The sequence below is a fragment of the Podarcis liolepis genome (assembly GCF_965112155.1).
Source record: "Podarcis liolepis genome assembly, chromosome: 2".
Taxonomy (NCBI): domain Eukaryota; kingdom Metazoa; phylum Chordata; class Lepidosauria; order Squamata; family Lacertidae; genus Podarcis; species Podarcis liolepis.
This window is the reverse complement of record NC_139555.1, coordinates 117,954,256-117,980,049: the sequence shown is the minus strand read 5'-3', so window position 1 is coordinate 117,980,049 and position 25,794 is coordinate 117,954,256. Positions and strand designations below refer to the sequence as shown.

The window sequence follows — 25,794 nt, the reverse complement described above, 5'->3', positions numbered from 1 at the left end:
TCAGAAAAACACTCTCAGTGAATTCAGCCTTTTACAATCTCACTTTATGCAAGATAAGAAAAACAAAACAAAAAATTAAAGGAAGGGAAGAAAAAACTAAAGAGTAAGACTACTAACATTCTAAGTACGTTGAAGTTTGAATTTCAAAGCATCATAAACAAATGTACATTTTCCATTTTGCTGATGGTCTTCCTTTTACTGATATTTTTACCATTCTTCTTTGAAGTTAGTTTCTTGAATGGTCCAGTGGAGGACAACTTTCAGGAAACAAACGAAGAAGATCTCCTCGGTTTTGAAAAGGGCCAAATTCTCCTCCTGACAACCTTGATGGGGCTTAAGGCAGTTTTACACTGGAAGTGCGTGAGGCTGCCCAGCCTGTCTTTCGCCTCTTGTGAACTGAGAGGGGATCGCAGAGGCCAAAATGCTCTTATTTCTGTCTTATTTCTTTTGGGTGAGCCTTATCCGGAAGGCAGGACCCCCTGCGCCAGCCCAGCTCCATTTCTCCTCTCCCGCCTTTTCCCAAAGGGGCTCAGGGCGGCCTCGGCTGCTCTCCGCTTCCACAGCCACCATCACAACAACCCTGTGAGGTGGGGCAGCTTGAGAGGCCGCCAGCAGCCCCAGGTCGCTCCCTGATCAGTACTTTTGGTTTAGATGGGGACTCTTAATCTTAGGGTCACGGGTTCGAGTCCCACGTGAGGTAAAAGAGCGCTGCGTTGCCGGGGGTTGGACTGGATGACCCTCGGGGTCCCTTCCAAGTCTAGAATCCCACCACGTTGACGTGCAAGTTGGTTTCATCTTCTCACTATTTTTGCCGGGCACCACTGCCACGTGTTAGGCGGTACAGAGAGGTGTGCCAGTAGGTGAGCAAATAGAAAGGGAAAATAAAAATAAAGGAGCACCCTTCCCCAGAGCAGAAAGGCACTTTTTTCCCTCACAGGGGAACAACTACAAATCCCAGAATCCCTTGCGTCTGGGAAAAGGGGAGAAGCGAAGGGGCAGGACGTCTCGAGAGGTGCCTGTTTCCTCTGGCCAGCCCCCATTTGTGTGGCTCTTTTGCAGGAGGCGTCCGGCCGTCGCGATCTCTGGGGTGCAAAGAGGTTTTGCAGGGGAGGCTGAAGGTGGGAGCAGGAAGGAGTCTTTGCTGGCAGAGGCGCCCTTCGGAAGCAGCTCTCCGCGGGTGAGAGGGCACCGTCTGAATCCTGCAACACGTGAATGCCGGTGAGGGGGCGGGGCAGAAAAGGGCGGCGGGAAAGATGAGCCATTTTGGCTTTCCCCATTGCACGGATAAGTTTGCACGTTGCATCGGGGTGAAAGAGGAGGAAGGGGGGATTCTCGAGAGCAGAAGAAGGGATCTCTTTCACTTGTTTATTCCTCATGGAAAGCTTTGAAATGCAATGATAGAATGTAAAATTATGTAAAAGGCGATGGTAACCAGAGATAAATATGAATATGAAACGTAGTAATAGTAGATGATAAATATGCGCCAAGAATGGAGTGCCAAATGGTATTAATTTGTATAAAGCCTATAAAAATAACTGACAAAAAATGAAATGAAATGAAAGCTTGGTGGTAGATTGTGCATATTTTTAATTTAAAAAATCTGGACATTAAGAAAAATCAGATAACATTATAATCCCCTTTTTAAGAAAGAAAAAAGTTTGCAATTGGAGTGTCCCCCTGAATATTTTAAAGTGTTCTGAAATGTCCTGTATATCATGGGGATGAGGTGTGTGGAAATCTCAGATCCTGGGGCCAAATGGGGGTCTAGCAGGACTCCTCATTCCCCCCCCCCATTGCCAGCCCCTTCTCCCTAGGGTGCTTCAGCCCTACTCTAAGTCGGGTGCTTTTGCCTGGCGAGAATATGCCATCGATTTTCCCCCTGACCTGCTTGGCTGGAGTTCTGTGTGCATGTAAACAGACCTCTGGTTTCTGTGTGGCTGGAATGTATCCCATGGGTTGTGTGTATTTTACTTCCTTGCATTCATACCCCACCCATCCTGGAAGGAGCACAAGGTACCTTGCATGTTCCCCATCTCCCCATTTCTTCCCCACAACATCCCTGTGAGGGAGGCCAGGCTGAGAGACGGTGACCGGCCCAAGATCACCCATTGGGCTTCATGGCCAGGTGGGGATTTGAACCCCGAACTCCCAGGTCTCAGCACAGAACTCTAACCACTACACCACATTGCCACTCTGGACTAGCAGTGCTTCTTGGTATTAGACGGGGGTCTTTTCCCAGCCTCTCTTAGATAGATCACGAATTGGAGTTGGGGGTATTTGCTCTGCCAAATGAGCTAAGGCTACTCTCCAATCTCTTTTTTATATTTTTTTGAATTATTTAATTTTCAAATATTGCATATTCTTTTAAAATACAGTTATAACTACTCTCTCATATCCGTTGACTTCCCATCCACCCTGCCATGGTGTTTTCTTATTCCCTTACAAATCTGCAATGCTACTTATATTACAGTGGTAGCTCAGGTTACATACGCTTCAGGTTACATACGCTTCAGGTTACATACGCTACAGGTTACACACTCCGCTAACCTAGAAATACTGCTTCAGGTTAAGAACTTTCCTTCAGGATAAGAACAGAAATCGTGCTCTGGCGGCGCGGCGGCAGCAGGAGGCCCCATTAACTAAAGTGGTGCTTCAGGTTAAGAATAGTTTCAGGTTAAGAATGGACCTCCGGAACGAATTAAGTACTTAACCTGAGGTACCACTGTATATCCATTCTGGACTTAACCACCCTGGGGTCCTTACCTTTTTTATTATTATTAACTCTATTTTGTTCACTGCAGTGAACCCCACGAAACAGCCATAGGCTGCGGACCCGACCTTGGGTTGCAAAAAGTAAAAAACAGAACACTCTGAAAGCTGAGATTTAAAAAAAACAAACCCCAAAGTTTTTAAATTTTTTTTTTACAAATATGTAAAAAAAAACAACTTCATTTTTTATCAAAGATTTTTTTCAGTGCCAATGAAAACTATTAAATGTGTAGAAAAAGAACCTACCCACGTGGCGCTGAAACAAAAACCTTGCACATCCACTGTGTAAAAGAATGAAAGTCTCCTATCCCCCTTCTCTCTCCCCCCAAACCTTATACTGCAAGCAGGAGAGCTTTCCAAACTTTTCAGGTGGCTGACACATTTTTTAGACGTGCATTATTTGCGACGCAGTAATTCGGTTTCCCTAGCAAACCGGAGGTTAAACTCATCCCTTTCCAGCCCCGGGAGGAACGTGGGGAGTGTTTAAACGCCACAACTACACACTGCAGCTGACATAGTAACGTGTCGCTGCAGCAGGAAACCCCCCCCCCCCTTTTCACTACATCGTACTCCACAAGCACCACACACACACACACCACCCCCGAGCCTGGCAACGTCCCCTCTAGAGGGGCATCTCCCCAAGGAATGATAGCCTTCCGTAAATAAGGAAGCGCTGAACCCCTTTTCTTGCATTCCCTCCGACGCTCCACTTCGCCCTATCTTTATTGTGAGAGGACCGGCCGCCCGAACTCCAGGTCAATCAGCTACCGTTTCAGCCAATCAGCATTGCCAAACAGCGCCCCTGGCGGCGGCTACGCTGGTACTGCAGCCGGCATCCACTATTTTCCCACTTTGACAGCTCGCTGATACAATGTTTCCGAATTAAATCGACCGTGACTGATTTAATCAAGTCTTGCTACATTGTTTCCGAAGCTTGGCAAATACTTCAGACTTCAAAGCCTTCTCTTCAGAAATTCACCAAAAATCAGCCGTACATCGGATTCTCATCGGACCACCTTTATTTTGCCCCATGAATAAAGGACTATCAAAGGGGGGGGGGTGATCTGGCACCCACCAGCCATATTCCCCGGCCGAGCGAACACGGACTCAGCGCCCCCTCCCAACTGACCTTTTACCTTGATGACCTCCTTGATGGGTCCAGACAGAAACCGGCATAGGACACAATACTTTGCATGGGATAGTGTATTCCGCCACAACTAAGACAAAGGGAACTGTGACCAGATTTCCCCAGGGGGCAGGAAACTGCGCCCTTTTCCTTTGTCTTCCAAAATGACTTACAGGAAAGAGGGAGAGGGGCACTGCCCAGGTGTGGGGGGATTCGGATTACCTGCCGGACCCCTCCCCTGACTCCTCCTGTTCATAATATAATCATGATGTAAATATGATGTAATTTTGAGGGTGTAGCTAAGGGGATTAGCAAGTAATAAAATTTTGGGTTCTCTTTTGTTCGGAGCTTCCATTTTGCTTCACCTCGTGGGCGGTGGGAGTCCTGTCGCGACAGTCTTCTCTTAATAAAGACCAAGCCTACTGGCTGCTGTTTTGCTCTGAATTGCTCTGGCTGGTGTCTTTGTTTCGTCCAAGGGAGCCCTCGGCTTTTTCCGGTAACATGGCGACAGTAGTGGCAAAAGTCCAGTATAGAGCATTCAAGTCTCACATTGAAGATAAAGGATCGGAAGAAAGAACTTTTATGATTTGAAAACGGAGACAACTTGTGCACTTTTTTGTTAACCCAAGAAAATCAATAATAATAATAATAATAATAATAATAATAATAATAATAATAATAATAATAGAATGTAGTTGCAAGGATCTATGGGGAAGACGGAGATTCTCTCCTCACTTGCCACCAAAGGCGTTCGTTCCTGAGGCGCTGCAGTTTTTGCTGAGGGCATTTTGTCATTACAGAGATCGCTAACCTTTGAGGATATGTCTGTTTATTTCTCTAGGGTTGAAAGGGCCCTCCCTGCTGGACGTTGGCTGAAGAACCTCAGGCAAGGGAGGCCATGCTGGACAATGAGAGGAACATGGCCTCTCTGGGTAAGGAGCCTCCTTCCTTGAGTCTGAAGCAGTCCTTCCGGGACATTTTCTTGTCACTCTTCTTTTGGGGTGGAGGGGTAGGTGGGGAGCAGATTTGTTGCACAAGAGCTGCAAATGTACTTTATTCTTAATGCCATCCATTTTGATCCCAACCTTTCCCCCTCCAAGGAGTGCAATGTGGGGCACACGGATCTCCCCCTCATTTAATCCCCACAAGAAGCCCCAAATGGCCTTGGCCCCATATACCTAAGGAGAATTTACACCCCATCATTTAGCCAGGACACTGAGGTCCAGCTCTGAGGGGCTTCTGCTGGTTCCCTCAATGTGAGAAGTGAAGCGATAGGGAACCAGGCAGAGGGCCTTCTTTGTAGTGGCGCCCTCCTGTGAAACACCCTCCCGTCATATATCAAGGAAATAAATAACTATATAATCTTTAGGAGCCCTGTATCAGGAAGTTTTTAATGTTGGACATTTGATTATGTTTTTATATGTTCTGGAAGCTGCCCAGAGTGGGTGGGGTGACCCAGTCAGATGGGTGGGGTTCAAATCAAAAAGTATTAGCTTCCCAGGTCCTAGTCGGGCACTTTAACCACTGCGCTGCACTCTAGCTGTGCAAAATGGGTTTGCTGGCATGTGAGGGACTCCCACCAGCGTAACAGCAATACTCCAGAAGTGCCAACCGAGTCCCCTCCCTGGGGTCCTGGCAGTGCAGTCCTGACCCCCCACCCTGCAGCCATCTTCAGCCGTCCTCCCTTCTCCTCCCAGCACAGAGCAAAGGACCACCTTGCCCCCCGCAAACATGCAGCCCCCTAACCCAAGGTACTGTTTAGTTATGGGTCCTCGATGAGCGGTCATTGGGGATAGTTTGGACCATAAGGCCGAATGCTTCCTGACTTCTTCTTTCTCCTCTTCCTCCTTCTTCTCCCTTCTTTCCCGCATAGCACTGCCACTTCCCAAGACGAGCCTCATCCCCAGCGCAGAGCAAGCGGAAGAGCCCAGGACGCCACAATATCAGATCTCAGACGGAACAGGGGCTGCCATTTTGGACACCAGCTCAGGTGAGGCAGTTTGGGCGGGATGACGAGTCCGTTCAGAGTTTCTCCTCCCTTGCTGAGAATGGGCAAGAAAAATGTTCTCTGTTCCTTCATTTTAAAAGGCTCCTTCACTGGTTATACCTTATGCAGTGGGTGTTGTGGGCAGGGGGAGGGGGGAGGGGGAGAAGTGGTACGACTTCCGTCTCTCACACATCATCTGATCCAATGATTTCAGTCTGGATTCTGAAGCTACTTCTCAGCCATCTTCAAACCCTGATTCCACTTTCTTCACTCTCTCAGCAGGTATTACAAGGAGGAAACACTTCTGCCCAGAGAGTGGCCAATGCTTTGCCTTCGGATTGGCTCTTGCTGGACACCAGAGAATCCACACAGGGGAGAAGATCCAGGAAAGCTCTGAGAGCGGGGAATGTTTTGGTCAGAATTCAGAGATTGTGAGCCCTTTGGAAACCCCTGTGTCTTTGGAGTTCAGGAAGGTTCTTGCTCATCAGCCCATCGTTCTGATCCACCGGAACGTCCATGCAGGAGGAGATAAGCCATATCGCTGCTTGGAGTGTGGGGAAGGTTTTTCCCAACTCTCAGATTTTGTGAAACATGAAAGAGGCCACACGGGGGAGAAACCCCACAAATATGGCAAGAGTAGGATCGGGTTCCCCAAGAGATCACAGCTTCATGGACACCATAAAGTCCACACAGGAGAGAAGCCCCACAAATGCAGTGTGTGTGGGTTATGCTTTTCGGATAGGTCAAAACTTGTTTCCCATCAGCGAACCCACACTGGAGAAAAACCCTATAAATGCCCAGAGTGTGGGAAGTCATTTGCTCAAAAGTCAGGCCTTGTGATCCATCAGAGGCTCCACACAGGAGAGAAGCCCTATGAGTGCTGGGAGTGTGGGAAATGTTTCCCTCAAAATGCACAGCTTTGGAGCCATCGGTTGGTTCACACAGGGGAGAAACAGTATAAATGCTTTGAATGTGGGAAAAAGTTTACTTCCCGTTCCGGCCTTGTAATCCATCAGAAAACCCACACAGGAGAAAGGCCCCATAAGTGTCTGGAGTGTGGCAAATGTTTCCCCACAAAGGGAAGTCTCAGGCGACACCAGAGAATCCACACAGGAGAGAAACCCTATGAATGTAGAGAGTGTGGGAAATGTTTTCATGAGAAAGCTGAACTTCTGAGCCATCAGACTGTGCACACCGGAGAGAGGCCTCATAAATGTGCGGAGTGTGGGAAAAGTTTTCTTGTACCATCACATCTTGCAATCCACCAGAGAATTCATACGGGAGAGAAACCCTACAAATGTATGGAATGTGAAAAATGCTTTTCCCAGAAACAACACCTCAAGCAGCATGAAAAAATCCACACTGGGCAGAAACCCTACCAATGCGTGGAGTGTGGAAAATGTTTTGCCAACAAATCACACCTTCATGTACACCAGAGAATCCACACAGGAGTGAGACCATATGAATGTGGAGAGTGTGGGAAATGTTTTTCCACTTCATCACATCTTGTTTCTCATAAAAGAGTCCACACAGGAGAAAAGCCACATAAATGTTTAGACTGTGGAATGTCATTTACTTTAGCACAAAGCCTTAGGGGGCACCAGAGGATCCACACAGGAGAGAAACCCCACAAATGCTTGGAGTGTGGGAAATGTTTTTCAAGAAGAGACACCCTTGTCTCCCATCAGAGGATCCACATAGGAGAGAAACTCAATAAATGCTTGGAGTGTGGGAAATGTTTTTTAAGGAAAGACACCCTTGTGTCCCATCAGAGAACCCACACAGGAGAGAAACCCTATAAATGCTTGGAGTGTGAGAAATCCTTTGCTATAAAATCAGAGCTTAACATGCATCAAACGATCCACACAGGAGAAAAACCCTACAAATGCATGGAGTGTGGGAAATGTTTTTCTCAGTCACCACATGTTCGCACACACCAGAAAGTCCACACAGGAGAGAGGCCTTACCAATGTGTAGAGTGTGGGAAATGGTTTTCACAGAGTGGGAACCTTAGAAAACACCAGAGACTCCATATGGAATAGAAAGCATATAAATGTTGGGAGTGTGGAGAATGCTTTGTAAAGAAAGGAACCTTTTATCAACATTGGAGACTCCACGAAGGAAATACAATGCAAGTGTCTGGAGTGTGGGAAATGAATTGCTGCTCATTTGGACCTTCAATGGCACCAGAGAATCCACAAAAATGGGAAACCCATTAATGTTTCGAGTGTGGGAAATGTTTGGCCTGGAAGGGCTAGGCTGGTGCTGCCTCAGGGAGTCCACACAGGAGAGAAACCACACCAACGCTCTGAGTATGTGTAATGCCGGATATTTTTAGAAGGTGGTGTCTCCCCATGAATTTATCTGTATAATATATGTAACAAGGACTGAGAGATTGGGGGGGGGGTTGTTTAATCTCAATGAAAACAAGTGGTACAGAGACAATAAAGTATTTCTATATATTTCTATATAATGAGAACTTGGCTTCAACAAGAGGTCTAGACAGCTGGCCTGATAAGGCGTCAACTAGCGGACTGGCCTGTCTTGACCAAGCCATGGAACTGGCAATTAGATATAGACTTTGGCTCACCGCTAGGAATAGAGAGAGTAACTTTTCTCTGTGCCAACCACAGAGATGAGGGAGAATGGCAACAGAACTTAAAGAGCCCACCTGCTATTAGATCATGTTTAAAAGCCTCTATATAAGGGCTCAGCGACAGCAGCTCTCTAAGTCTCTCGTTTGAGTTCTACCGGTGAACATCAACGTTGGCCCTATTGAGGGAAGGGAAGGATCTGCTCCCAGGGTCTCTGCTGCAAATGAGATGAACCGTGAACTTCGCTTTTGCAGTTATCTCCACAATATCCTTTTGATCTTGTATCTTAAGTGTCGCTCATTAGTGAGTATGGAACATAGATGTTAGACTGCTAGAATAATATTTAGAATATACTGGACCCTATTACGTTTCTTTTAAAAAGGGCTATCTCAGGTATCTTAACTGTTGGAGATGCACTAGGGATAATGCTTCTCTAAAACATACATTTTTTCATGGTCCTATAACTGAAACTATGAACAGAACAGTACGGAACAACCTTATATTTACTGAGCAAAATATCCTCTTGAATTATATACCCGGCACATGGAACCTTACAAAAGGACTATACGAGTGGACTCTCCGTGCCCTGACCGCAGCAAAAGGACTGATACTGATGCATGGGAAAAATAAAAGTGTGGCTCCCTTCCAAGATTGGATTGGAAAGTTATACAAACTCGCAACATATAAACGACTTGCATATAAATACAGACTTGCCATGGACAAGTTCAATGATATTTCAGATCCATTTTTACAAATATTGTAATAGGTTAAGGTCTGGTGAAGTACAATAACAACCTTGTAAAATATAGTTTGGGGTTTTTCCACCTCTCCCCCCCTTTATTTCCCCCTCTTACACAGTTTCTTTTTCTCTCTTATTTACTTCTCACCATGTTTAGTGCACATATAATTTTGTACTTTTTCAACTTTCAGTAAAGATTATTTTTTTTAAAAAGTTAAGACTGCTTATTTGCCTTCTCTTTGCTTAAATTAATAAAAACTTCTTCCTGTTGCTTCTCCGCCACCAAAGAGTACATTGAGGTGGAGAATTCAAAAATGTTTTAAGCCATGAGCAAAATATTCCCTTCACTCCTCACCTCTGAAACATAACATTTTTTATCATGCAGGGCAAAAAGCCTCCCAAAAATCCTTGGAATGTGAAAAATCCTACCTCCTTCCCCATTTTAAAAATTTCATTTATTGAAAATCAAAGTAGTGCATACAAAAAACTCCAAGTTAGAAAAACACTCAGTGAATTCAGCCTGATGCAATCTCACTTTATGCAAGATAAGTAAGAAAAACAAAACAAAAGGTAGGAAAGAAAAAACGAAGGTGTAAAACTACTAACAGACTAAGTATGCTGAAGTTCCAATTTCAAAGCATCATAAAGTAACTGTACATTTTCCATTTTCCTGATGGTATTCCTTTTACTGATATTCTTCCCATTCTGCTTTGAGGTTAGTTTCTTGAATGGTCCAGTGGAGGACAACTTTCAGGAAACAAACGAGGAAGATCTCCTCGGTGTTGAATAGGGCCAAATTCTCCTCCTGACAACCTTGATGGGGCTTAAGGCAGTTTTACACTGGAAGTGCGTGAGGCTGCGCAGCATCTCCCTCTTTCGCCTCCTGCTCCATGCGAACAGAGAGTGGATCGCAGAGGCCAAAATGCTCTTATTTCTGTCCCCGCTCCTAGAACTGTCTTGGGTGAGCCTTATCCGGAAGGCAGGACCCCCCTGCGCCAGCCCAGCTCCATTTCTCCTCTCCCGCCTTTCCCAAGGGGCTCAGGGCGGCCTCTGCTGCTCTCCGCTTCCACAGCCACCATCACAACAACCCTGTGAGGTGGGGCAGCTTGAGAGGCCGCCAGCAGCCCCAGGTCGCTCCCTGATCAGTACTTTTGGTTTAGATGGGGACTCTTAATCTTAGGGTCACGGGTTCGAGTCCCACGTGGGGTAAAAGAGCGCTGCGTTGCCGGGGGTTGGACTGGATGACCCTCGGGGTCCCTTCCAAGTCTAGAATCCCACCACGTTGACGTGCAAGTCGGTTTCATCTTCTCACTATTTTTGCCGGGCAGCACTGCGACGTGTTAGGCGGTACAGAGAGGTGTGCCAGTAGGTGAGCAAATAGAAAGGGAAAATGAAAATAAAGGAGACCCTTCCCCAGAGCTGTCCCCAAGGCACTACTTTCCCTCACAGGGGGAACAGACTACAATTCCCAGAAATCTTTGCGTCTGGAAGAAGCGAAGGAGCAGGACGTCTCGAGAGGTGCCTGTTTCCTCTGGCCAGCCCCCATTTGTGTGGGTCTTTTGCAGGAGGCGTCCGGCCATCTCGATCTCTGGGGTGCAAAGAGGTTTTGCAGGGGAGGCTGAAGGTGGGAGCAGGAAGGAGTCTTTGCTGGCAGAGGCGCCCTTCGGAAGCAGCTCTACACGGGTGAGAGGGCACCGTCTGAACCCTGCAACACGTGAATGCCGGTGAGGGGGCGGGGCGGAAAAGGGCGGCGGGAAAGATGAGCCATTTTGGCTTTTCCCATTGCACGGATAAGTTTGCACGTTGCATCGGGGTGAAAGAGGAGGAAGGGGGGATTCTCGAGAGCAGAAGAAAACTCATTCATTCATTCCTCTTTGAAAGCTTGGTGGAATATTGTGCATATTTTTATTAAATATCTGGACATTTTAAAAAATCAGATAACATAATCCCCTTTTTTAAAAAATGAAAAAGTCTGCAATTGCAGTACCCCCCTGAATATTTTAAAGTGTTCTGAAATGTCCTGTATATCATGGGGATGGGGTGTGTGGAAATCTCAGATCCTGGGGCCAAATGGGGGTCTACGCGGGTGAGAGGGCACCGTCTGAACCGTGCAACACGTGAATGCCGGTGTGGGGGCGGGGCAGAAAAGGGCGGCGGGAAAGATGAGCCATTTTGGCTTTCCCCATTGCACGGATAAGTTTGCACGTTGCATCGGGGTGAAAGAGGAGGAAGGAGATTCTCAAGAGCAGAAGAAAACTCATTCATTCATTCCTCTTTGAAAGCTTGGTGGAATATTGTGCATATTTTTATACTGCATACAGCAGAGCTTTCCAAACTTTTCATGTTGGTGACACACTTTTCAGACATGCATAATTTTGCAATGCAGTAATTCAGTTTTGCATCATTTTGCAACGCAGTAATTCAGTTTCCCTAGCAAACCAGAGGTTAAACTAACCCTTTTCCAGCCCCGGGAGTAACATGAGGAGTGTTTAAACGACACACCTACACACTGCAGCCGACACACTAATGTGTCGCGACACACAGTTTGGAAAGCTCTGGTACAGAGCATTAAAATCTCACATTGAATATAAAAGAACTGAAGAAAGGACTTCTATGATTTGAAAACGGAGACGATGTATGCACTTTTTTGGTAGAAAGAAAGAAAGAAGTTGGAAGGATCCATGGGGAAGACCGAGATTCCCACTCTGCTCTTGCCACCAAAGGTGTTATTGAGGTGCTGCAGTTTTTGCTGAGGGCATTTTGTCATTACAGAGACCGCCAACCTTTGATTAAGGGGCTGTTTATTTCTCCAGGGTCGAAAGGGCCCTCCCTGCTGGACGTTGGTCGAAGAGCAAGGGAGGCCATGCTGGAGAATGAGGGGGACGTGGCCTCTCTGGGTAAGGAGCCTCTTTCTTCGAGTCTGAAGCAGTCTTTCCGGGACATTTTCTTCTCACTCTTCTTTTAGGGTGGAGGGGTAGGTGGGGAGCGGGTTTGTTGCACCAGAGCTGCAAATGTACTTTATTCCAAACGCCTTGCATTTTGATCCCCCCTTTTCCCCCTCCAAGGAGCTCGAGGTGGGGCGCACTGGTCTCCCCCCCCCATTTAATCCCCACAACAAACCCTAGACAGCCTTGGCCCAGGATACCTGAAGAAGCGTCTCCAGCCCCATCGTTCAGCCCGGAGACTGGGGCCCACCTCCTCCGAGGGTCTTCTGCCGATTCCCTCACCGCAAGAAGCGAAGTTACAGGGAACCAGCCAAAGGCAGCCTTCTTGGTAATGGCTCCCTCTCTTTGGAACGCCCTCCCACCAGATGTCAAGGAAATAAACAACTATATCACCTTTAGAAGACGTTTGAATGCAGCCCTGTATCAGGAAGTGTTTATTTTTTAGGGACTCCCATCAGCATCACAGCCACAGTCGGGAAGCCCCAACCATGTTCCTTCCCTGGGGCCCCTGGCAGTGCAGTCCCCACCCCCCACCCTGCAGACATCTTCAGCCGTCCTCCCTCCTCCTTCTGGCACAGAGCGAAGGACCACCTTGCCCCCTACAAACATCCAGCCCCCAAACCCAAGGTACGGTTTAGTTACAGGTTCTCCTTCCCCATAAATGTTTGAGATAAGTGGTCATTGGGGATAGTTTGGACCATAAGGCTGAATGCTTCCTCCATGCTTTCTCCTTCTTACTTCTTCTTTTTCTTCTTCTTTTTCTTCGTCTTCCTCTTCTTCCTTCTTTTTCCTTCTTCTCACTTCTTTCCCGCATAGCACTGCCACTTCCCAAGACGAGCCTCGTCCCCAGCACAGAGCAAGCAGAAGAGCCCAGGACGCCACAATATCAGATCTCAGACGGAACAGGGGCTGCCATTTTGGACACCAGCTCAGGTGAGGCGGTTTGGGCGGGATGCCGAGTCCGTTCAGAGTTTCTCCTCCCTTGCTGAGAATGGGCAAGAAAAATGTTCTCTGTTACTTCATTTTAAAAGGCTCTTTCACTGGTTATACCTTATGCAGTGGGTGTTGTGGGAGGGGGGAGGGGGGAGGGGGAGAAATGGTACGACCTCCATCTCTCACGCATCATCTATTCCAACCATCTCAGGTTGGATTCTGAAGCTGCTTCTCTGCCATTTTCAAACCCCAATTCCGCTTTCTTCACTCTCTCAGCAGGTATTTCAAGGAGGAAACACTTCTGCCCAGAGAGTGGCCAGTGCTTTGCCTTCAGATTGGCTCTTGCTGGACACCAGAGAATCCACACAGGGGAGAAGATCCAGGAAAGCTCAGAGAGCGGGGAATGTTTTGGTCAGAGTTCAGAGATTGTGAGCCCTTTGGAAACCCCTGTGTCTTTGGAGTTCAGGAAGGTTCTTGCTCATCAGCCCATCGTTCCGATCCACCGGAACGTCCATGCAGGAGGAGATAAGCCATATCGCTGCTTGGAGTGTGGGGAAGGTTTTTCCCGACTCTCAGAATTTGTGAAACATGAAAGAGGCCACACGGGAGAGAAACCCCACAAATATGGCAAGAGTAGGATCGGGTTCCCCAAGAAATCACAGCTTCATGGACACCATAAAGTCCACACAGGAGAGAAGCCCCACAAATGCAGTGTGTGTGGGTTATGCTTTTCGGATAGGTCAAAACTTGTTTCCCATCAGCGAACCCACACTGGAGAAAAACCCTACAAATGCTTGGAGTGTGGGAAGTCGTTTGCTCAAAAGTCAGGCCTTGTGATCCATCAGAGGCTCCACACAGGAGAGAAGCCCTATGAATGCTGGGAGTGTGGGAAATGTTTTCCTCAAAACGCACATCTTTGGAGCCATCGGTTGGTTCACACAGAGGAGAAACGGTATAAATGCTTTGAATGCGGAAAAAAGTTTACTTGCCGTTCCGGCCTTGTAATCCATCAGAAAACCCACACAGGAGAAAGGCCCCATAAGTGTCTGGAGTGTGGCAAATGTTTCCCCACAAATGGAAGTCTCAGGCGACACCAGAGAATCCACACAGGAGAGAAACCCTATGAATGTAGAGAGTGTGGCAAATGTTTTCATGAGAAAGCTGAACTTCTGAGGCATCAGACTGTGCACACCGGGGAGAGGCCTCATAAATGTGCGGAGTGTGGGAAATGTTTTATTTCAGCATCACATCTTGCAATCCACCAGAGAATCCATACGGGAGAGAAACCCTACAAATGCATGGAATGTGGAAAATGCTTTTCCCAGAAACAACACCTCAAGCAGCATGAAAAAATCCACACTGGGGAGAAACCCTACAAATGTATGGAGTGTGGAAAATGTTTTGCCAGCAAATCACACCTTCATGTACACGAGAGAATCCACACAGGAGTGAGACCATATGAATGTGGAGAGTGTGGGAAATGTTTTTCCACTTCATCACATCTTATTATTCATAAGAGAGTCCACACAGGAGAAAAGCCACATAAATGTTTAGACTGTGGAATGTCATTTACTTTAGCACAAAGCCTTAGGGGGCACCAGAGGATCCACACAGGAGAGAAACCCCACAAATGCTTGGAGTGTGGGAAATGTTTTTCAAGAAGAGACACCCTTGTCTCCCATCAGAGGATCCACATAGGAGAGAAACTCTATAAATGCTTGGAGTGTGAAAAACCCTTTGCTATAAAATCAGAGCTTAACATGCATCTAAGGATCCACGTCAGAAAGGGAGTCTTTCAAAACACCAGGGATTTCACACAATAAGTCAATCCTATAAATGCAGAGAAACAAAATCCCTTAAGGAGCACCAGAGAACCCACACAGGAGGGAAACCCTACAAATACTTGGAGTGTGAGAAATGTTTTTCTCGGTAACAACATCTTCACAGACACCAGAAAGTCCACACAGGAGGAGAGCTTCCCAATGTGTAGAGTGTGGGAAATGTTGAAGGTGGAAACCTTCAAAGACTCCATGTGGAATAAAGAGCATATAAATGTTGGGAGTGTGGGGAATATTTTGATCAGTGGTCAGCCCTCGTGGCACACCAGAGTGTCCATTCCAAAAGGAGGACGGACAGACATTAGGAGTGTGGAATATGCTTTGTAAAGAAAGGAATCTTTTATCAAAACTGGAGACTCCACGAAGGAAATAAATTGCAAGTGTCTGGAGTGGGGGAAATGATTTGCTGCTCATTCGGACCTTCAAAGGCACCAGAGAATCCACAAAAAAAGGAAACCCATTAATGTTTCGAGTGCTGGAAATGTTTGTCCTGGAAGGGCTAGGCTGGTGCTGCCTCAGGGAGTCCACACAGGAGAGAAACCACACCAACGCTTTGAGTATTTGTATTGCCAGATATTTTTAGAAGGTGGTGTCTCCTGATCTCGATGTAATGGTAGCTTTAAATCCTTATATATTTATCTGTACATATAATGAGGACTTTTCCATAGATCTAATTGCATGATGAGGACTTGGCATCAACCAGAGGTCTAGACAGCTGGCCTGCTAAGGAGTCAACTAGCGGACAGGCCTGTCTTGACCCAGCCATGGAACTGGAAATTAGACATTGATTTTGGCCCACCGCTGTGAACAGAGGGAGTAACTTTGCTCTGTGCCAACGGAGGAGATAAGGTGTGGGAAAATGATTGCTTGTACATGAGAGCATGAGCAAAGTTCTTATTGTTGCAGGGTGATCTCATAGCTAGAAGCATCCTTGGAGCATGAATAGCGCGTGAACAGCTCGTGCTGTCCTATATGATTGGCTAACGTAGCATGGCCTGATCGCTCGCACGGTTTAGTACGAAGGTCTTTATCTGCTGGCTAGAAAAAATTGCTTGGCTTGTATTTTGTATCTTTCCTTGGCTTGTATCTTTCTATTTCACACAATAAAAGCTAGAGCTGCCAAGCCCTAGAAGCAGCCATATTTCGGAACCCCTCATGGTGTGAGACTGATTTTTCCCTGGATGCCGAGCTGCAACTCGACAATAAGGGAGAATGGCAACAGAACTTAACGAGCCTTCCTGCTATTCGATCGTGCTTGGAAGCCTCCATATAAGGGCTCAGCGACAGCAGCTCTGAGTCCCTCGTTCGAGTTCTGTTGGTGAACATCAGTGTTGGCCCTATTGAGGGAAGGGAAGGATCTCCTGCTCCCAGGGTCTCTGCTGCAAATGAGATGAACCTTGAACTTCGCTTTTGCAGTTATCTCCAGAATATCCTTCTGATCTTGTATCTTTAAGTGTCCCTCATTACTGAGTATGGAACATAGATGTTAGACTGCTAGAATAATATTTAGAATATACTGGACCCCATTACTTTTGTTTTAAAAAGGGCTGTCTCAGGTATCTAACTGTTGGAGATGCACTAGGGATAATGCTTCTCTAAAACATACGTTTTTTCATTGTCCTATAACTGAAACTATCAACAGATCTGTACGGAATAACCTTACATTTACTGAGCAATATATCCTCTTGAATTCTACACCCAGCACATGGAACCTTACAAAAGGACTATACGAGTGGACTCTCCGTGCCCTGCCTCCAGCAAAAGGACTGATACTGATGCATGGGAAAATAAAAATGCAGCTCCCTTCTACGATTGGATTGAAGTCTTACACAAATTCGCAACATTTGAACAACTTGCATATAAATGCAGACTTGCTATGGACAAGTTCAATGACATTTCGGATCAATTTTTACAAATATTGTAATAGGTTAAGGTCTGGTGAAGTACAATAACAACCTTGTAAAATATAGTTTGGGGTTTTTCCACCTCTTCCCCCCTTTATTTCCCCCTCTTACACAGTTTCTGTTTCTTTTTCTCTCTCTCTTATTTACTTCTCACCATGTTTAGTGCACGTATAATTTTGTACTTTTTCAACTTTCAGTAAAGATTATTTTTTTAAAAAAGTTAAGACTGCTTATTTGCCTTCTCTTTGCTTAAATTAATAAAAACTTCTTCCTGTTGCTTCTCCGCCACCAAAGAGTACATTGAGGTGGAGAATTCAAAAATGTTTTAAGCCATGAGCAAAATATTCCCTTCACTCCTCACCTCTGAAACATAACATTTTTCATCATGCAGGACAAAAAGCCTCCCAAAAATCCTTGGAATGTGAAAAATCCTACCTCCTTCCCCATTTTAAAAATTTCATTTATTGAAAATCAAAGTAGTGCATACAAAAAACTCCAAGTTAGAAAAACACTGTAAATCAATTCAGCCTTTTACAATATCACTTTATGCAAGTAAGAAAAACAAAACAAAAGGTAGGAAAGAAAAAACTAAGGTTTAAAACTACTAACAGACTAAGTATGCTGAAGTTCCAATTTCAAAGCATCATAAAGTAACTCTACATTTTCCATTTTCCTGATGGTATTCCTTTTACTGATATTTTTACCATTCTGCTTTGAGGTTAGTTTCTTGAAAGGTCCAGTGGAGGACAACTTTCAGGAAACAAAGGAATAAGATCTCCTAGGTGTTGAATAGGGCCAAATTCTCCTCCTGACAACCTTGATGGGGCTTAAGGCAGTTTTACACTGGAAGTGCGTGAGGCTGCGCAGCATCTCCCTCTTTCGCCTCCTGCTCCATGCGAACGGAGAGGGGATCGCAGAGGCCAAAATACTCTTATTTCTGTCCCCGCTCCTAGAACTGCCTTGGGTGAGCCTTAGCCGGAAGGCAGGACCCCCCTGCACGCAGCCCGGCAGCCCCAGGTCGCTCCCTGATCAGTACTTTTGGTTTAGATGGGGACTCTTAATCTTAGGGTCACGGGTTCGAGCCCCACGTGAGGTAAAAGAGCGCTGCGTTGTCCGGGGTTGGACTGGATGACCCTCGGGGTCCCTTCCAAGTCTAGAATCCCACCACGTTGACGTGCAAGTCGGTTTCATCTTCTCACTATTTTTGCTGGGCACCACTGCGACGTGTTAGGCGGTACAGAGAGGTGTGCCAGTAGGTGAGTAAATAGAAAGGGAAAATAAAAATAAATAAGCGCCCTTCCCCAAAGGCACTTTTCCCCCCTCACAGAGGAACAACTACAAATCCCAGAATCCCTTGCGTCTGGGAAAAGGGAAGAAGCGAAGGGGCAGGACGTCTCGAGAGGTGCCTGTTTCCTCTGGCCAGCCCCCATTTGTGTGGGTCTTTTGCAGGAGGCGTCCGGCCATCGCGATCTCTGGGGTGCAAAGGGGTTTTGCAGGGGAGGCTGAAGGTGGGAGCAGGAAGGAGTCTTTGCTGGCAGAGGCGCCCTTCGGAAGCAGCTCTCCGCGGGTGAGAGGGCACCGTCTGAACCCTGCAACACGTGAATGCCGGTGAGGGGGCGGGGCAGGAAAGGGCGGCGGGAAAGATGAGCCATTTTGGCTTTTCCCATTGCACGGATAAGTTTGCACGTTGCATCGGGGTGAAAGCGGAGGAAGGGGGGATTCTCGAGAGCAGAAGAAAACTCATTCATTCATTCCTCTTTGAAAGCTTGGTGGAATATTGTGCATATTTTTATTAAATATCTGGACATTTTAAAAAATCAGATAACATAATCCCCTTTTTTAAAAAATGAAAAAGTCTGCAATTGCAGTACCCCCCTGAATATTTTAAAGTGTTCTGAAATGTCCTGTATATCATGGGGATGGGGTGTGTGGAAATCTCAGATCCTGGGGCCAAATGGGGGTCTACGTGGGTGAGAGGGCACCGTCTGAACCGTGCAACAGGTGAATGCCGGTGAGGGGGCGGGGCAGAAAAGGGCGGCGGGAAAGATGAGCCATTTTGGCTTTTCCCATTGCACGGATACGTTTGCACGTTGCATCGGGGTGAAAGAGGAGGAAGGAGATTCTCGAGAGCAGAAGAAAACTCATTCATTCATTCCTCTTTGAAAGCTTGGTGGAATATTGTGCATATTTTTATACTGCATGCAGCAGAGCTTTCCAAACTTTTCATGTTGGTGACACACTTTTCAGACATGCATAATTTTGCAATGCAATAATTCAGTTTTGCATCATTTTGCAACGTAGTAATTCAGTTTCCCTAGCAAACCCTTTTCCAGCCCCGGGAGTAACATGAGGAGTGTTTAAACGACACACCTACACACTGCAGCCGACACACTAATGTGTCGTGACACACAGTTTGGAAAGCTCTGGTACAGAGCATTAAAATCTCACATTGAATATAAAAGAACTGAAGAAAGGACTTCTATGATTTGAAAACGGAGATGATGTATGCACTTTTTTGGTAGAAAGAAAGAAAGAAGTTGGAAGGATCCATGGGGAAGACCGAGATTCCCACTCTGCTCTTGCCACCAAAGGTGTTATTGAGGTGCTGCAGTTTTTGCTGAGGGCATTTTGTCATTACAGAGACCATCAACCTTTGATTAAGGGGCTGTTTATTTCTCTAGCGTTGAAAGGGCCCTCCCTGCTGGACATTGGCCGAAGAGCCCTAGGCAAGGGAGGCCATGCCGGAGAATGAGGGGGACGTGGCCTCTCTGGGTAAGGACCCTCCTTCCTTGAGTCTGAAGCAGTCCTTCCAGGACATTTTCTTCTCACTCTTCTTTTGGGGTGGAGGGGTAGGTGGGGAGCAGGTTTGTTGCACGAGAGATGCAAATGTACTTTATTCTTAATGCCTTGCATTTTGATCCCCCCTTTTCCCCCTCCAAGGAGCGCAGTGTGGGGCGCACTGGTCTCTTCCCCCCCCCCATTTAATCCCCACAACAAACCCTAGACAGCCTTGGCCCAGGATACCTGAAGAAGCGTCTCCAGCCCCATCGTTGAGCCTGGACACGGGGGCCCACCCCTCTCCGAGGGTCTTCTGCCGATTCCCTCACCGCAAGAAGCGAAGTTACAGGGAACCAGCCAAAGGCAGCCTTCTTGGTAGTGGCCCCCTCTCTCTGGAACGCCCTCCCACCAGATGTCAAGGAAATAAACAACTATATCACCTTTAGAAGACGTTTGAATGCAGCCCTGTATCAGGAAGTGTTTATGTTTGAGGGTCTCCCATCAGCATCACAGCCACAGTCGGGAAGCCCCAACCCTGTTCCTTCCCTGGGGTCCCTGGCAGTGCAGTCCCCACCCCCACCCTGCAGACATCTTCAGCCGTCCTCTGTCCACCTTCTGGCACAGAGCGAAGGACCACCTTGCCCCCTACAAACACCCAGCCCCCAAACCCAAGGTACTGTATAGTTATGGGTTCTCCTGCCCCATTAATGTTGGAGATGAGCGGTCGTTGGGGATAGTTTGGACCATAAGGCCGAATGCTTCCTCACTTCTTCTTTCTCCTCTTCTCCCTTCTTCTTCCTTCTTTCCCGCATAGCACTGCCGCTTCCCAAGACCAGCCTCGTCGCCAGCGCAGAGCAAGCGGAAGAGCCCAGGACGCCACAATATCAGATCTCAGACGGAACAGGGGCTGCCATTTTGGACACCAGCTCAGGTGAGGCAGTTTGGGTGGGATGACGAGTCCGTTCAGAGTTTCTCCTCCCTTGCTGAGAATGGGCAAGAAAAATGTTCTCTGTTACTTCATTTTAAAAGGCTCTTTCACTGGTTATACCTTATGCAGTGGGTGTTGTGGGCGGGGGGAGGGGGAGAAGTGGTACGGCCTCCGTCTCTCACGCATCATCTGATCCAATGATTTCAGTCTGGATTCTGAAGCTACTTCTCTGCCATCTTCAAACCCTGATTCCACTTTCTTCACTCTCTCAGCAGGAAACTGGAGGAGGAAAAACTTCTGCCCAGAGAGTGGCCAATGCTTTGCCTTCAGATTGGCTCTTGCTGGACATCAGAGAATCCACACAGGGGAGAAGATCCAGGAAAGCTCTGAGAGCGGGGAATGTTTTGGTCAGAGTTCAGAGATTGTGAGCCCTTTGGAAACCCCTGTGTCTTTGGAGTTCAGGAAGGTTCTTGCTCATCAGCCCATCGTTCTGATCCACCGGAACGTCCATGCAGGAGGAGATAAGCCATATCGCTGCTTGGAGTGTGGGGAAGGTTTTTCCCAACTCTCAGATTTTGTGAAACATGAAAGAGGCCACACGGGGGAGAAACCCCACAAATATGGCAAGAGTAGGATCGGGTTCCCCAAGAGATCACAGCTTCATGGACACCATAAAGTCCACACGGGAGAGAAGCCCCACAAATGCAGTGTGTGTGGGTTATGCTTTTCGGTTAGGTCACAACTTGTTTCCCATCAGCGAACCCACACTGGAGAAAAACCCTATGAATGCCCAGAGTGTGGAAAATCATTTGCTCACAAGTCAGTCCTTGTAAGCCATCGGAGGCTCCACACAGGAGAGAAGCCCTATGAATGCTGGGAGTGTGGGAAATGTTTTCCTCAAAACGCACAGCTTTGGATCCATCGGTTGGTTCACACAGGGGAGAAACGGTATAAATGCTTTGAATGTGGAAAAAAGTTTACTTGCCGTTCCGGCCTTGTAAGCCATCAGAAAACCCACACAGCAGAAAGGCCCCATAAGTGTCTGGAGTGTGGCAAATGTTTCCCCAGAAATGCAAGTCTCAGGCGACACCAGAGAATCCACACAGGAGAGAAACCCTATGAATGTAGAGAGTGTGGGAAATGTTTTCATGAGAAAGCTGACCTTCTGAGCCATCAGACTGTGCACACCAGGGAGAGGCCTCATAAATGTGCGGAGTGTGGGAAAAGTTTTCTTGTACCATCACAACTTGCAATCCACCAGAGAATCCATACGGGAGAGAAACCCTACAAATGCATGGAATGTGGAAAATGCTTTTCCCAGAAACAACACCTCAAGGGGCACGAAAAAATCCACACTGGGGAGAAACCCTACAAATGCGTGGAGTGTGAAAAATGTTTTGCCAGCAAATCACACCTTCATGTACACCAGAGAATCCACACAGGAGTGAGACCATATGAATGTGGAGAGTGTGGGAAATGTTTTTCCACTTCATCACATCTTTTTTCTCATAAAAGAGTCCACACAGGAGGAAAGCCACATAAATGTTTAGACTGTGGAATGTCATTTACTTTCGCACAAAGCCTTAGGGGGCACCAGAGGATCCACACAGGAGAGAAACCCTACAAATACTTGGAGTGTGGGAAATGTTTTTTAAGGAAAGACACCCTTGTCTCCCATCAGAGGATCCACACAGGAGAGAAACCCTATAAATGCTTGGAGTGTGAGAAATACTTTGCAAGAAAATCAGAGCTTAACATGCATCAAAGGATCCACACAGGAGAGGAAGCTTACAAGTGCTTGGAGTGTGGGAAATGTTTTCGTCAGAAAGGGAATCTTTTGAAACACCAGAGAACCCACACAGGAGAAAAACCCTACAAATGCATGGAGTGTGGGAAATGTTTTTCTCAGTCATCACATGTTCGCACACACCAGAAAGTCCACACAGGAGAGAGGCCTTACCAATGTGTAGAGTGTGGGAAATGGTTTTCACAGAGTGGGAACCTTCGAAAACACCAGAGACTCCATATGGAATAGAAAGCATATAAATGTTCGGAGTGTGGAGAATGCTTTGTAAAGAAAGGAATCTTTTATCAAAACTGGAGACTCCACGAAGGAAATACAATGCAAGTGTCTGGAGTGTGGGAAATGAATTGCTGCTCATTTGGACCTTCAAAGGCACCAGAGAATCCACTAAAAAGGGAAACCCATTAATGTTTCGTGTGTGGGAAATGTTTGGCCTGGAAGGGCTAGGTTGGTGCTGCCTCAGGGAGTCCACACAGGAGAGAAACCACACCAACGCTTTTGAGTATGTGTAATGCCAGATATTTTTAGAAGGTGGTGTCTCCTGATCTCGATGTAATTTTAGCTCTAAATCCTTTTAACTCTATCTGTACATATAACGAGGGTGTGCTGGTCCAGGGGGGAGGTTACCGTGGGGCGAGGTCCAGGACCTGAGTTGAGGGTCAGCAAGGGCGAAGCGGGGTCCACAGCGAGAAGCCGGGCAAGGACAGGAACTCTGGGGGAACAGGACTGGATGCTGGCCGAAACAGCTCTTCAACGACGTTGCTCCCGCAACCTGGGACCGGGCTGACTGGCCTTTTATCTTCTCTGAGGCCAGGGGCGGTCCCGGCCCCCAGGAGACCCGCCTCTCCTGGCCTTAAGGCGAGCACTCCTCCTGGGAGAAACCAGTTCCCTCCGCCTCTCTGCCCTGAGCCTCTGCAGTTCAGGAGAGGCTGAAGGGTTACTGGGCCCCGGGGGAGACTCACCTGTAGGCACTGAGTCCTCAACCACCTCCGGAGCCAGAGTGGATTCACCTGGTGCCTGCTCCTGAGGATCTGGCACAGGTGCAGGCGCTTCAGAATCAAGCCCCTGCCCCAGCTCAACCGGCCCTGGTGGCGGGGACTCCTGTGCAGGCTGGGATGCCTCCGGTTCAGCCTCTGAATTGGATTACCCGGCCATCACAGAGGGCTTTCCCATGAATTTATCTATATAATGAGAACATGGCATCAAGCAGAGGTCTAGACAGCTGGCCTGATAAGGAGTCAACTAGCGGACTGGCCTGTCTTGACCAAGCCATGGAACTGGCAATTAGATATAGACTTTGACTCACCGCTAGGAAAAGAGAGAGTAACTTTGCTCTGCGCCAACCACATAGATGAGGGAGAATGGCAACAGAACTTAAAGAGCCCACCTGCTATTAGATCGTGTTTAAAAGCCTCTATATAAGAGGCCGGCGGCGGCAGCTCTCTAAATCCCTCATTCGAGTTCTGCCGGTGAACATCAACGTTGGTCCGATTGAGGGAAGGGAAGGATCTCCTGCTCCCGGGGGCTTCTCCATGAAGATCTCCCAAGCCTCGTCCTTTGCATGCAGGAAAGGGCTCAGATGCACAAGACCCGGAAAGATCCGTGTCTGGAGCTCAAGTCTCCAGGAGGGACCTAGCAGGCTCCTGGCAGCCGCGGATCTCCCTTAGTCTGCAGATCTTCCTTCCTTAGTCCAGCATTTCCCCCGTCTGGAAGCAACGCTCAAGTCGCCTCCCTTCCTGCGAAAGAGCCTTTCCCCTCCAAAGCCTAGCAAGAAAAAGCTCCTTCTGCCTCTTGCCCCGCAAAAGCCCCTGATCTCAGGGACTGGCGAGAGAAAAAAGCAAAAGCCCCTTCGCCTTGTGGGACTCCCCACTCCTGGGCTCCTTTCCTTCTCAGACGCAAAGGCTTCTGGGAGATGTAGTTTCAGGCTTTGGCCCTGAGCCCCAGGCAGGCTGAGATTTTGGGGTCGTGGGAGGGTGCTTTAGAAAAACAGCAACCCAGCAGGGTAACTGCCCCTGAAGGACCAGGTGCGCAGCCTGGGAGTCATTTTGGACTCACAGCTGTCCATGGAGGCACAGGTTAATTCTGTGTTGTTAACGGAAAATCCGAGGGCTCCCTTGGGTAAAAGCAAAGACACCGACCAGAGTAACTTGGAGCAAATCAGCAGCCTGTAGGCCTGGTCTTTATTAAAGAAAGACTGTCGCGACAGGACTCCCACCGCCCACAAGGTGAAGCAAAATGGAGGCCCCAAACAAAGGAAAACCCCAACTTTTATTAGCTTCTAATCCCCTGAGTTACACAGGTAATCTGAGCATCATGACACCTGGCCGGAGCCCCTTCTCCCCCTCCCCATGAGTCATTTCCAGAAGACAAAAGCATAGGTGCAGTTTCCTGCCCCCTGAGGGGAATCCAATCACTGTCCCTTTATCATAGTCCGTGCTGAATCCACTCGTGTATGCAGTTCGTTGTGTTCTTGATAGTCTTCTGTCTGAGCCTATCAAGATGACTATCAAGGTTCCTTCGCTCAAGGGATTATGTCCGACTGGCATCAAGCCACCCCCCCCTTTGATAGTCCTTGTAATATGAAGCAGAATAAAAGTGGTCTGGTGAAAATCCGATGTACGGCTGATTTATAGTGAATTTATGAATAAACTGTCCTAGCACTTTCACTTTCCCGGAAGCAGGTTTCAACATTTTGATTAGATCAGTCACGGTCAATTAAACTCGAAACTTTGTATTTGAGAGCTGTCAAAGCATAGAGAAGCGCGCGCCTTTGCCTGCAGTACCTGCGTGGTCGCCACAAGGGGCGCTGTTCGGTAGCGCTGATTGGCTGAAGTGGCAGCTGATTGACCCCAAGTTCAGAGAATTGGTCAACCCATTAAAGGAATTGGGTGAGGTAGAGTTTTACGGTCTACTCAGGGAAAATATATGAAAATAAAGGGGTTCCACACAGAGCTGTCAAGTTAGCGCTTATTTACGGAAGGCTTTCAGGGGATGCCCCTCTAGAGGGGCATCTTCAGGCTCGGGGAAGGTGGGAGGTGTGTGTGTGGTGCTTGCGCATTACAGTGTAATGAGGGGGGGGGGGTTCCTGCTACAGTGTCCAGGGCATCTGTTTACAAGCTCCACCTGGTACGCAGGCTGAGACCCTACCTGCCCATGGACTGTCTCGCCAGAGTGGTGCATGCTCTGGTTATCTCCTGCTTGGACTACTGCAATGCTCTCTACGTGGGGCTACCTTTGAAGGTGACCCGGAAACTATAATCCAGAATGCGGCAGCTAAACTGGTGACTGGGAGTGGCCACTGGAACCATATAACACCGGTCCTGAGAGATCTGCATTGGCTCCCAGTACGTTTCCGAGCACAATTCAAAGTGTTGGTGCTGACCTTTAAAGCCCTAAACTGTGGGATGTGAAACACAAGAGCAGTCAAGTACAACATTCCTAGAGTGAAC

General features: G+C 47.5%; 3 protein-coding genes across 3 annotated transcripts in view; all 3 read left to right on the top strand.

Moving 5' to 3' along the window:
- LOC310701334 (uncharacterized protein) overlaps positions 1-17,054 on the top strand; it is a 31,841-nt gene extending 14,787 nt beyond the window's left edge. Inside the window, exon 5 of the transcript XR_014523007.1 lies at positions 16,488-17,054. The gene's annotated coding sequence lies outside the window, so the exon portion shown is untranslated. The remainder of the gene's footprint in view (positions 1-16,487) is intronic.
- On the top strand, positions 82-24,949 carry LOC310701377 (uncharacterized protein). The gene is made up of 5 exons (XM_083492155.1): positions 82-1,218; positions 4,737-4,827; positions 5,769-5,885; positions 6,162-8,223; positions 22,877-24,949. The coding sequence occupies exons 2-4, from the start codon at positions 4,794-4,796 to the stop codon at positions 7,922-7,924; spliced, it is 1,914 nt and encodes a 637-aa protein (XP_083348281.1). The 5' UTR covers positions 82-1,218; positions 4,737-4,793; the 3' UTR covers positions 7,925-8,223; positions 22,877-24,949.
- Positions 10,727-22,688, top strand: LOC310701376 (uncharacterized protein). Its single transcript, XM_083492154.1, has 4 exons — positions 10,727-10,939; positions 11,988-12,112; positions 20,428-20,544; positions 20,814-22,688. The coding sequence occupies exons 2-4, from the start codon at positions 12,079-12,081 to the stop codon at positions 22,574-22,576; spliced, it is 1,914 nt and encodes a 637-aa protein (XP_083348280.1). The 5' UTR covers positions 10,727-10,939; positions 11,988-12,078; the 3' UTR covers positions 22,577-22,688.
- Positions 24,950-25,794: the final 845 nt, after the last annotated feature.